General features: G+C 41.4%; 1 protein-coding gene across 5 annotated transcripts in view; it reads right to left on the reverse strand.

Annotated features, from left to right (window-relative positions):
* Positions 1-6,866, reverse strand: part of RAP1GDS1 (Rap1 GTPase-GDP dissociation stimulator 1) — a 90,663-nt gene extending 83,797 nt beyond the window's left edge. For 3 of the 5 annotated variants that reach the window (XM_038135551.1, XM_038135549.1, XM_038135547.1), the window contains exon 1: positions 6,605-6,866. In XM_038135551.1, the coding sequence (XP_037991479.1) occupies positions 6,605-6,608 (4 nt within the window). In that variant the 5' untranslated portion in view covers positions 6,609-6,866. The remainder of the gene's footprint in view (positions 1-6,604) is intronic. The other 2 variants (XM_038135548.1, XM_038135552.1) reach the window with 1 other exon arrangement.
* Positions 6,867-12,874: the final 6,008 nt, after the last annotated feature.

Below are 12,874 nucleotides of genomic sequence, written 5' to 3' on the forward strand. Positions count from 1 at the left end.
GCCTGGGTATAATTAAGGGCAAAAGGGGTAGAACAGAGTTAGTCAAGTGCTGAGTACGAGAGCTCTCTTCCAAGTGTAATCCTCTAATGTACAGAAGACAGGATGAGAGAAATGTGAGTACTGAGTTGTACATGGTGTTCTTTCTGCATGGATGTATTCTAGAGGTAAAGGCAATTACTGAAAGATAAAGAAGGCAATAAGGACAGGGTTTTCAACTGCAGGTTTTGTGCCTTGATGCTCCATGCTAGTACATCATGAAGACCATAAATGTACAGGCAGCTGACAGTAGAAATGAGAACTCAAGACTACCACAAGATGCCGAGCTGTCACTTCCCCAGGTCTCTCAAGCACAAGTCCGTTTCCCACAGGCTCACTGGCAGCCCTGACAAATTTCTAAAGGGTTTTGTTCAATCCTCATCGCATCATCCATCCTATAATGCTTAGCTGCTTTCCTCCTTCAATCCCAGTCTTCTCAGGCTTCATCTCTCTGTCCAGTCTTACTCACAAACACATTTGCAGAGCTTATACAGGAAAACTGAAATCAAGGCCGTTATTAACCATGTGAATTTAAGTACTTGATTAACTGGATTTAATCAGACACTGAAAAGACTTGTCAAACCTAAGTCAACTGATAGGAAGGGTCAACAAAAAATTTAAATTATACAGAAATTTTGTATATGTCTTCAAAACCATTGTGTCCATCAGACACATCTATCAGTGGATGGAACTGACTGATGAATTCAAACACTGATTAACTTCCATGAATGAATAGCTCAGTGTTTTGATAAAAGCTCAGAACTGACAAATGCCTCAGATGTTCCTATAATACGTAACTAGGAGGCAGTAAGTTTGTACGAGCTGTTAAATGTGAAAAAATGGGACCTACTGTTGAAGTGGAACACTAAAAAAATTTCCTTTGCAAGAGTGTGATTTAAAAAAAAAATTATTTCCCCTGATTTTTATATGTGTAAGTGTAATTTTTATAATACATTTGTCTGAACTAGAAATAGAAATCATGAAAGCATGCAATTATTTATTTAATAATTTTAATAATTTAATTTAATTAATTATTTAATTATTTTAAACTGCAAAGTTTAACATAGAATGGATGCATGTATAAAGTTGTCAGTTTATGCATACTGGTAATTTCAACTACTTCAGACATACACACATTTTTTTCCCTGACATTCCTTATCATCATTTGTGGAGCTGTATCTGAAAGTGCTTCAGGTCAGAGATATTTCTAAGACACATGCCTTGCCTGTGCACACTTTCACTTGTACAGTAAGGCATGCTGTAATTATTTGCAAGTCCCAAAGCTTCACGCATTAAATTCTGTCCTCTACCTGGAGATAAAATGAACAGCAGTTATCTGGTTTATAGATTTGACAAATTCTTCTGGGCATCTGCCAACTTTGTAATCTACTTGAACTATAGCTTAAGAACCATATGAGATCACCAGGGTTTCTGCACAACTTCAAAGCTCCCTAAGCCAGAGCTGTGCAGTTCTCAGGCTGAACAAACGTTGCCAGCCTCTGTGCATAGCTTTGAGGCTCCTTGAACCATAGTCACTTGTTCCAGAGGGTTTACAAATTTTATTAGGCATATCTGGAGCATACATAAATTCTAATACACATCAGCTGTGTTTTTGCACTAAAAGGAACTTCAACATTCAGAAATACATGGCTTTTAACTACCATTTTACTCTATCAAAACAAATTTCATTTGGTGCCCATTATAATAAAATATGGGAATAGAAAAAAATTTCCATACCATATTTAACAAAAAGAGGCCCTGAGAGATTGTCCTTGCAGTGAAAGCTGCTACTTATGAAATCCTTTAGTAGGAAAAGCTCCTTGTCTAATTAGAATTCACACTGCCATTAGAAAAAAACTTCTCCATTAGCTGGAGAACACATATTAACATTTCAAGACACCTAATGTCCAGAAGCTTGGATGTAGTTCCTAATCTATTTTAATCTGGAAACAAGTTAGCATCTAGAACTTAATGTCTTGAACAGTATCAAGACAGCAGGAATGCTCATTTTCTCGAGCAGAGACCCAGGTGGACCAGTCAGCAGTGAAAAGTGGGTTTTCTCTTATGTAAGTAACTAGGTCACCATCTAATGTCCCTTTGTTATCCTAAAACATGAACTTCAACCTGTGAGAGAGTTAAGGGATAACAACCAACCTCCTTGACAGAGGCCACAGAACAATCTCCATAGCCTTCTCTCCTGTCAAACAGTAATGGCATTATTTTCCCTTTCTTTTGAACAAATATTTGTTTATGCTGATCTTTTTTTTTTTGTTTTACATATTTATCTATAATTAAATTCTGAGAACTTCCAGAAATAATTCAGCTTTACTTGAGAAAGATGGAAAACTATAATGAGTCTTCTCAAGCACTGTCAGCAGCATACAATTGGTATCATAAAAAAAAAGAAAGAAGAATAATAAAAAAACTATCTGATTTTATTTACATTATCCTAGCTATTGTCTTTATATTGTGGGGAGGGACACAGAGTAGACCTCCTTCTTTCTTCCTCCTATTTCTGTCCTCTGTTGTTCTATTCATCCATCTTTAGTTCTAGTACTTCTCTCCCTTCATGCATTTCCCTTAAGGGATTTCTGTTCTCTTCTATTCTTGTGTTGGTAGCTTTCTCATTTCCATTATTACGGCTTTTGTTTCCTTCAGGTCTCAGTTGTTCTTCTGCCCTTTCCTCTTTCAGTTTGATGCTACAGAAAGCCAGACGTTCCTCACAGACTTCTGAAACTAACTCTGAATCTTCTGTTCTCAGGAAACATACTTGTGAATGAAGCCTTTACCCTAAAGCTAAAGACAAAATTGGTTGGTTTTAATCTCACACAGTAACAGAAGAACACAAATACTGGCCTGATCACAGGAACAGTTATTCATTGAGGAAGGTCAGTCAGAAGTAACCTAACCTTTTGGCTGCTTTAAAAGCACACTTCAAGGAACATTACTGAAGCAAGAGATGCAGTCTAAAAGCAGCTTCTTCTCTGTTTATGTTTTAAAGAGAAGACTTTTACCAAAAGTAGCCTCATTTTTTCAAAAATGCTAACAACCCTTTATACTGGCTTAAACTGGTGTAGTCTGGCTGGCTAGAACTAATATGCTGGTGGTGTTAGAAGTCTCATTGTTTCAGCAAAGACTTTAAAAGAATTCCAAATTATCTTTTTGTGCAATTGACATAACTCTTGTCAGATTTCATGAAAGAAAACTAGCAGAAGAGCCCAAGGTGGAAGACTTTTTCCCATTAATTTTTATTTGTCTCATCTGAAGCTACTGATTACATTTTTTGATCAAAAGCAGGTTGGTCTACTCTATCTTCCCAAAAGCAATACTGGACACAGCCACACCTGAAGTTTTACATCCTCCTGCCTCCTCTATTTCATAAACCATCACTCTGAAGATAGGCAGTGGTTTCTTACACCCTGCTCTGTGGTTCAGTTTCAATTTAGTGTTTCACAACCACGAGGCTGGTTGCACGTGCAAATTCTTTAGGGAAAGTGGGAGGGAAAATTGAATATATCTGTGAGGAGAGCAGTAATATAAATCTTTGTTCTGATAACTAAGTGGACAGTAGTAAAACAAATCCATCTAAATTACAGACTGGGAATCTTACATATTTTGTCACTGAGCCTTTAATGCTAGCTATTGTAAAGAGAGCCTAGCAGGCTGCTTATGCACTTTGTTGCCCAAGTGAACACCTACGTTGGAGCAGAGGCTGCCTTCCATTTCCTGCTAACAAGACCAGGGCTCTCGAAATGGAAGAATATCTTTATGAGCTTTCACTATTACAAACTGTAACTGACACTTCAAACAAAGTGGTAAGTGACATGAAAACAACTGTATCCTGTACTTGCATTCTGCATACAAACTCTCATACGTGGTGTTTTTCAATCTTTTGCGCTCAATGGATTACTGCTGAGTGGTTAAATTGCAACAGAGTTCCTAATTTTTATTTCATTAATTTACATCCAAAGAGTAATTGCAGCCTGCTTACAATAACCACCATAGGTCTGCTGCTCTAAAATGGAAGGACTTTCTTGAAAACAGTGTGATAGTACGAGTTAACCAGTTGTGCTTTCCAAGGTTAAAAACAAGAATTGACTGAGGAAAGGGATTGTTCATGGTGAAACTACAGCATTATATTAGTAACTGAAAAGTAAAAGCCTTGTAAGGGTTTTTGTAACAACAGAAATAAAGTAGTGGTGGTGCATATGTCACCTAAAGTACTCTAAGTTCTCTACTGCCAGCTCTACTTAAGGCCACCTACCTCTCAAAGTCAGAAGTTGAACAGAGTTCAAACCCTACTCACACACAGCTTTACAAACTATAAATGCAAGCAACAGAAGTTACAATTTTGGAAAGAACCCATGTTTCTGAGACTAAAGAGCAACCCTCCAGGAGGAAACAACTGCCATGGTAATGTCTTCAGAGGAACACACACACACAGAAACAGTGTAGCAGAAGACTTATTTCTATACAGTAAAGAAAAGGCAGTTCTATGTATGCATAACAAGTATTTTTAACTACAGAAATCTTTTGATTTGACTTAGAATCTGCTCAGGCTTCCATGTTATATCATTAGTACAGAAACCAGTTAATACTATGCCAACCTGTATACACACTGAAAAGACTGTATGTTTAAACGTAAGATATCACTGCACTCTTTGCCACAAACATGTGTTTGTTGAGCATGATTTCTGGAAAGATATAAAAGCCATTGGAAGAACAAATTCATCCTTGATTTAATTCTAAGGATTTTCAGCTTTTATGCTATGCATTACCAAAAAGCAAGCTATAACCTGAAGGAGGGAATCTACTGCATTGACTGAGTAAGCTTAAACATAGATCTTAGACAATTAAAGTCACTACAGTTGTCAGCCACGGTGAAGCTGATTTCAATCTTTGCTGTTCACAAGAGCTGCTGCAGAGGCTACTTAAGAGTTTGCTTTGATTTTAGAGACAGCGGAAACAGACCCTGATATGCTGAAAGCCCTAAAAAACCCTTCCTTGGTATTTTCACAAGGAATCTCTCTGGGCAGTTATGGACAGGCACTGACAGAGTCTACAGGCAAGTTATTCAGTCTTCCTGAAAAAAATTATAACTACTCTTACTTTTGCAGCAAGATTTAGTAGCAGATTCTCAAGCTGTTTACAAACGTGCCTGCAACTGAAATGTAGTTTCCTCCAAAAAGGAGTGATGTGCTCATTTTGCACCAGCTTTTCTGAGCAGGTTTTAGGTGATGCCCTGAAGTTACTATTTTTGGAAGCCAAAATAGCTAGACTTTGACCAGAATGATGAGACTACTAGTCTTACTTTGTGAATGGAGACCGGAAGCAAAGATAAACTTAGTGTTGGTATTTTGCCTTTTCAACCCTCATGAAAAAGAGATCTGTACTACATTGTTTGAGTTTAATCTCACTCTGATGAAATGTGACAGTTATTCCTCGCATCTGACCCTGGCAGCTTCTAGTTTGAGCAATTCTCCAAAGGTATTTCTACTGCTTTACAGGAGTTAAATAAGTATTTAATCTCATTTTGCGACCAGAGGCACAGCAACAGCTTCCTTCCATAGAAACTTCTAGTTAAAAGTGAAAGATGCATGTGATCTGCAAAGAAACCACTGATATACTTAAGGCCACAGGAAGTGCTGATGTCAAATCCCCGAGCCGAGTTCAGGAGCTGCCACCTCCTTAGTCCGGTTGTGAACCATAGTTCCTCGCCCTCTGGACCTGCAACCTTGATCCCACCATCACGTTTGGCAGACTCGCTGGGTCTCTGGCAGCTCAACGTGGGCACCTCCTACCCATCCCTAGGATCTACATTACAGCCAGATTTCTGGAAAATCTTTTTATGGTGGCTGTTTCATACCGGGAGAGATGTAGCTTTGTGCAAGAGGATGAGGTGGAGATGGCAAGAGAAATTCACCAGCAGCTCCGTTACGAAAACCCAAATACCATGCTTCCTGGTCTCGTGTGGCATTTGTTGGGCACTCCATACAAGTGTCAATCAGCGTGAAACTACTTAAATCTATAATCTTAAGACAAAAAAAGGAGAGGTAACACGGCTGCATTTCTAGGCACAATTAACGCTCTAAAAGACGGAGAAATAGGAGGACCCTTGTCTTCCTCGAACAATGAGCACAGATTATAAAACAATCTAAACGTAGTACCCCAACTTATCTCCATTACGCAAACAGTAACTGGGAAAGCGTCCTGGGGGTGCCTTACATAACTCCTTGCTCTGAGCCCCTCCTTGGCACCCGGGGAGTTGATCTTTCCCCGAAGGCAGCCGCGGCTCCGCTAGTGCCGTGCGGGAGCTCCCCGGGCTGGGCGCAGCGGCAGCCGCGGAAACTTTGCGCCGCAGGGGCCGGGGAGCGGCCGCGGCAGCGCCGGAGGAACCGGCGGTGCACGGCAGAGCCCCGAGCCTCCTCCCCGGCGCTGCGAGGGAGGCGGCCGACGGGAAAGTTGCACCAGCCACCTCTTCCCGCCCGCCGGAGACGAGAGGGCGGCGGCCTCCGGGGGCAGAGGGGCGGCGGCAGGGGCTGCACAGCGCGGGGCTGGGGCGACTTACCCATGGTGCCGCCGCGGCCTCCTCCGCCTCCTGCTGCTGCTGCTGCTGCTGCTCCTGCAGCCGCCGCCTCTCCGCCGGCGCGGAGGGAGGCGCGGGAGGCGTGTGCGCGGAGCCAGGCACGGCGCGGAGCCTGCGTGCGGCGGGCTATGAGTCAGGGCAGCACATCCGGGCACGGCCGGGAGACACCCCGCCCGACAGCCCGCCCGCCCGGCCGCACCGAGCCGCCGCCGGGGAAGGGCGGGAGCCGCGCAGGGAGACAGGAGGCGGCGCGGGGCCGGCGGCAGCGCCCCCGGCTGGGGAGGAGGCGGAGGCGGGGCGGGCCCGCTCACAGCAGCGGCTGCCGCCCCTCGGGCCTCCTTTGTTACAGGGGCTGGGGTGGGGCCGCCCGCCGGGTCCCGGGGGCGGCTGCCGGGCATGGAGGGTGAGCGGGGGCGGCGTGGTGCAGCCCGCACATCCCCGCACCGCCGTCGCTGTGCGCCGCTCCTCGGTCCGCGAGGAACGTGGGCTGGTTTAAACACGGCGCTCGCCGTTTTAAAGTTCGTATTTAATGATACGGTCTCAAAGGAGGAGCGTTTTTCAAGAAGGAGGGGATTACGCTGGATGGATAATGGGGTTTTTTTGAGGGTCTGTGTAAGGAAAAGGATTAATAGAGGAAGCTGCAGGTGATGTCCAAGTGCTGCACGTTTTGCTGAACCAACATGACAGGTTTTACACCCGAAACTGAAAGGCGCGATGTAGATCTGTGCGGAAGGCATTTTTAACAAGAAAACGAACGTCTGTGTTCAGTGGTCCCGATTCCTTTCTGCCCTCGAGTTCAATTTCTGTAAAATAAGGAACAATAAGGAGCTGTTTGCTGTTACAGTTCTCATAGCATTTTCATGGGAAACATTTGAGGGGGAAGGAGATGTTGAATTGAGTAGTTTTTGTGGCATTTCCAAATCTTCTCGTGGTTATGTATTCGTTACTCAGGTTTTACCTGAGTAAATCCTAAAATATGGTTAAATAGAGTAGGACCACAGAGCGTGATGAGAGGGGTTTGCTTGCTGTGTAGAAATGGATAGGCCAGGGACAATTCTGATGAGTGATGCAAAAAAAAGTTTTAGTTGAATCATCCCCCACAGTGGCTTCACAAGTGACACCAGTAGTCCCTCTCACCAGCAGTCAGCAGCTGCCAGGGATTTCCTCTCTGGAACACATCCCAGGAGCTTTCATGCCTGTAAAAGGGCAGTGTGATGTGACAAGCAAAGAATAATTCATCAGTCTTTCTGCAGAGTCCAGACTGAACATGTTGGGGTTTATCCGTTTACTTTGCTGCAGCCCTATGATTCACCACCTCTTTCCTTAGGACGTAGCGGAATTTTGTAGTTGACTTCAGCAGGGTTAACCACTGTCCCAGTATGCAGAACTCGACACTGAAGATATGTAAATTTATAACCAACTGATGCTGAAAATTATTATGTTTGAGAAAGCTGGATGACACAACCAGTTTTGTTACTGTTTTAGGTCATTGCACTGAGACTGCAGGAAATTCAAACCAGAACATGTTGAGTTTTTTAACTGCAAGGTTTATCTAATTCAGTACTTTAAAAAACCACAGGTTTCTTAAATGTGTCTAAGTGGTGAAAAGCTGTATTTTTTTCCTCTGCTTTCCTCTATTTTCAAACCCTGTTTGAAATTCATCTTTGTCCTATGTTTTTACCTCATTACTTCTTTCACTCAGCAATAAATTTTGCTTTGGCTTTATAACTGTGTCCCAAATGTCTCCTCTACTTGTCCGGGGAAAAAGGCAGTGAAATTCTCTTCTTAATGATCTGTCTTTGAGAGGTCATGGAAGATATATCCCACATATTATTTCATGTGGCATAAATCCCACGTAGGATAAACAGGAGAAACTGTAAAGTGCACAGGTTTCTCTAGTGTTCTTCACATGTCCTAAGTGAAATGCACACGTATACCTTTGCAAGACCCAGAAAGGTAGGACCATTGCCTGCTTCAAGAAAGGATTTTGAGGGCAGTGACTTCTAAATAATTCTCCTTTCAAAATCACTGCCAGAAAGAGACTACAGAATGTCTTTGATTTTAATTAGTTTCAGTGGCTCGAAAAGAACCATGCAAAAGTAGGGAGACCTTTTGTTCTTTTGACTGAATACTTATTAATTCTAGAACAGAAAGAGAAAGCTCCAAACAAGCTGATCACTCGATTTTTGTCAATCCCTTAATTAGGTACAAGATTACAACAGGAAAAAACATGGTATTGTTAAAAAAACCTCCGTCCTGCCATTCTTATAGTTAAATGCAAAATCCTGCATGTATGGTTCCACACGGAATAGTTCAAAAGGAGAGGAATCCTCATGAGAGAAATGTCCATCCCCAAAAGACTATATAGAAGAGTTTTAGGCCCTTAGGCTCAAGATAACATATATATAGAACATAATACACAAAATCAGCATGCTGATTTTTTTAAAGTGATCAGCACCTGCAAAGTGTGGTCCAGGGATACCTGCAAGAATGTCTCATTAAAAACAGTGAAATTAGGATGCTCCTGATGTATTAATGAAAAAAAAAAATTAAATCCCAGATTTTTGAGAAAAACAGGCAACTAGAAACAATGTATTATGTTACTGGTGAGGTTTGCGGTAGAAATTGGGAAGGAACCTGTACAAGTGTATTCTGTGGATTTCAGAAGTTGTTTAATTTCAGCAGTGCGGGACAGACTGAAAAATTAGATCATAAAATATCCTTTAGAACAGCTTATCACTGCTTTTCTTTCCGCACTTCTAACACAGCTGTGAAAATTGACTTGTAGACTACAGAAATTAGGAAGTTATTAATAAGTGCTTTCTCTGCACTCCCAAACATTGACTGTGTCTGATGTCCTGCAAGGAAATGGAAAATTTTCTTTGACCAAGTGACCTTTCAGTGCTTACCACTTCATGAATGTTCTTTCTCCGATCTTGCACCAATTTCAAATTCTCAGCACATCTCCTTGAAAATCTTCTCCCATACATTATACCATTTAATTTGGCACAAAGGTACATGTAAGTAATAGATTTTAAATAGATGCTAGAAGGCTACATGAGCAACAGGAGCATGCTGGGTTACTCAAATACGTAAGGAAATAGGATATGCTACTGGAATTTAGTGGAAGTCCCATCATCTGATGGGAACGGGCTGTCACAGCTTGTTCTGTAATCAAGGGCAAAGAAAGCAAAAGCGTGTTTACCCCTGTTAGAGGCAGAGACAACCTTTTGAATCCTGGCACCCTGAGAAATCTCAGGTTTTGTAAAACTAGAGGTCAAAATGGTTCAGGGCTGTCTGTGAGCTTGCATGTGGAAAATAGGACAAGCTATTTCTTGAGACCTTCCTGTGGTATGTGAATGGGGAGTCAATGAAAGTGCAGAGGGAAGAGTACTCCCAAGGGATGACTGGCAACTGGCTGAACCTTCTCCCTGAAGGCAAGGTGCCTCACATGGTCCATGGGATAAGAGCAGTTAGTGATTGAGAAGTGAACATCTTAACTTTTTCTAGGATAACTCATTCATATTCCCATATCTACTGTGTAAATATTCATGACAAAGCCTTTCTGGTAAGTTGAAATTTGAAAAAGGTACCTGTAGGCGCACAGTTTGTGGTAACTGGGAGAGGGGCTGTGGCCAGCCTCATCCCCAGTGGGTACAGCTGTGAGAAGCAGGTGAGCAGCATTGACTCAATGAGCCATGGAGTGCCCAGGGGCACTGACCAACCACCAGAGGGAACAGAGGGCACACAGGTGTAAAGCATGTAAGGTGAAGAATATAAAAGGTTGGGCTAAAGAGCAAGAAGGGTAGATACTTGCAGCCTTCTGAAGTGATATGATGTTACTCTGTACAGGTCGAAGCCTTCTGGAGTGGTATGGGGGTACTCTGTGTTTTGTGGCTGTCTCAACTGTGCCAGATGCTGTGACAGGTACATTGTTTTCTATCTCTGAGTGCAGTTTAAGTGCAAGAGTGGCTGACCTTGGAAAATGAAATCTGAGAAATGAATTTCTTTTTTAATCCCAAACTTTCAAAAAACAATACTTAAATCTGTCTAAAGAAAAAAGATATCTGTATGTGAGTTTGTATGTGTTTTGTGTTATGCTGCAAGACTGCAGTAACCCTTTCTGGCCTAAAAATTTGGGGCTTTTTCTCAGTGGCTGTGTTTCCATGTGTTTTGGGGACAGTAAAAGTGGCATATGATGTTTGGTACATTCATAACTCATGAAGTTCCAGTAGGTGTAGGCTTGACTCACAGTTTAGAGTTGAAAGAAATTTCTTGCATAGTCCGAAGGGACTTTCTTCCTCCTTGCTCTCAAATTTAACTGGATAGGTTTTTTTTTGTGTTTTGTTTTCTTTTTAGGGTTTTGTATTTTTATGGCTTTTTCTACAAACCTCCAGAAGAGATAAGAGAGTAAATTGTTCTAAGATTATTTTGCCTGTTTGAAATCTCTTTGAATAACCTAGTCATAAGATCTGGGCTTGGGAAGGACTTTGCTTCCAGGTGAGATTGGTAGGGGCCTTGCCAATATTTGCCTTTCCCTTCACTATGGAGGTGATTTGCCTGCTGGACTTCTGTCTGTAAATCTCACCTAACTAGCATCCAGGTGTGCAGCTGTCTTGGGTAGGAGAATTTGGGTAGATGATTGCTGTTCCTCAGTGATGGCACATAGCTGGATCTGACTAAATCCTAGTAGGGCTCAGGTGAGTCAAGTCAGACTGATTATGAAATATCTAGGTTAAAGTGTTGGCCCAATGGCCTCTGCTGGCATTGTGCTTACGGAAGTGATTCACAGCAGCTGTGAGACCCAAAGTTGAAAAGGATGGAGGAGAGTTCTGGAGAGTTTATCTTCCCTCTCGAGATTGCTGAGGGAAGTTGAGCTCTCACCAAAGTTAAATGCCATAAAATGAGAGGGGTTAAAATATTCACCAAAAATCAAGTTTGTCTGCAGATATCTGCAACTTTTCTGTTAGTAAATTCTTCCCCATATGGACTGACTATCATCTCATAATTTTAATATTTTTCCTTATTAAATTGGAGGTGTGTGAGATACATTGCAAAAATCCCTTTTATTGATTCACAGTGCTCTTTATGAGTTAGTGCTAATACACTATGTTCTTGTAAAAAGGCTTGTTTGGGGGTTGTTAGGTGTACAAAGCAATTGTACAGTGCTCTTTATTTTTAATTGTGTACCTTTAGTACTTCTGCATTTGCAGATAAATGTTTTTAGGCTTAACCTACATCTGCAGCAGAGTTTGCTATGCTGAGTTTTATTTTAGTAGTATTGAAGCATTTTATACTTCAATATTTAGTACAGAACAAATAATACTCCTTTGTTAGGGTAATTATGCCCTGTTTGTTTTTCTGCTTCCATTAATTTCTCTAACTTAAGACAATTAAAAGTAATTTCTGTAAGTAACTTCTAATTTGTGAAAGCTACTTTAGACATGATAATACCCATGGAAATAATTTGAATTCTACCTGAGCAATAATAATTATAATAGCAAAGCTGTTGTTAGGTAATGCCACTGTGTTCACCCCTTAGTAGTGCCTAAACTGTAAGATTGCAAAACAAGGAAAATCACATTTTAAAGTCGAGTTACAAAAATCTGGTTTGAAATATCACCTTTATACTTCCCAGCTGGTATTGACAAGTTACTTTGGTTTGTGATTGTGTGGTCATGAGCATACCCATTCAACAATTGATGTGTAACCAGTGATCTATTGTTAACTGCCTGTACTTTGCTAGACCAAATAGCCAAAACCCCCAAAAGTCCAAGAAAAATCCCACTATCCCTCAGTGCCAGACAAAATACTGCAGTGTTTTAATGAAATCACAAAGCTTTCAGAATGTAAATAAGACATTACAGAGTTTTTTTTACAGCCTTTTTATTTAAATTTTTCTGCCATTTTTCAGAACTGCAATTCAGTGAGTTTAGGCTTCCTTGGTGCTCTTTATTTTGACTCCATTTGCTTTGTCCCTGTCAGGAAATAATTTTGCCACATGTCATGACTGCTTTAATTCTGATTAAAGTTAGGAAATGAATAGTGTATTTGTCAGATGACTCTCTTCAGGGGAATTTACAACTCTGAGGCAGTGACTTGCCTTATTATTGCTCGCAACATTATGGTAGTGTTAATCTGGATCTTCCTTTCTCCAGATTAACACTACCAATCTTCTTCTGCCTGGACTGTGTCCTTTTAAAGCCTGTCTTCTATTGAGGCAGATAAAATACAAACTCTGTATACACTTTA

This window comes from Motacilla alba, chromosome 4 (assembly GCF_015832195.1).
Source record: "Motacilla alba alba isolate MOTALB_02 chromosome 4, Motacilla_alba_V1.0_pri, whole genome shotgun sequence".
In the NCBI taxonomy this organism is placed as follows: Eukaryota; Metazoa; Chordata; class Aves; order Passeriformes; family Motacillidae; genus Motacilla; species Motacilla alba.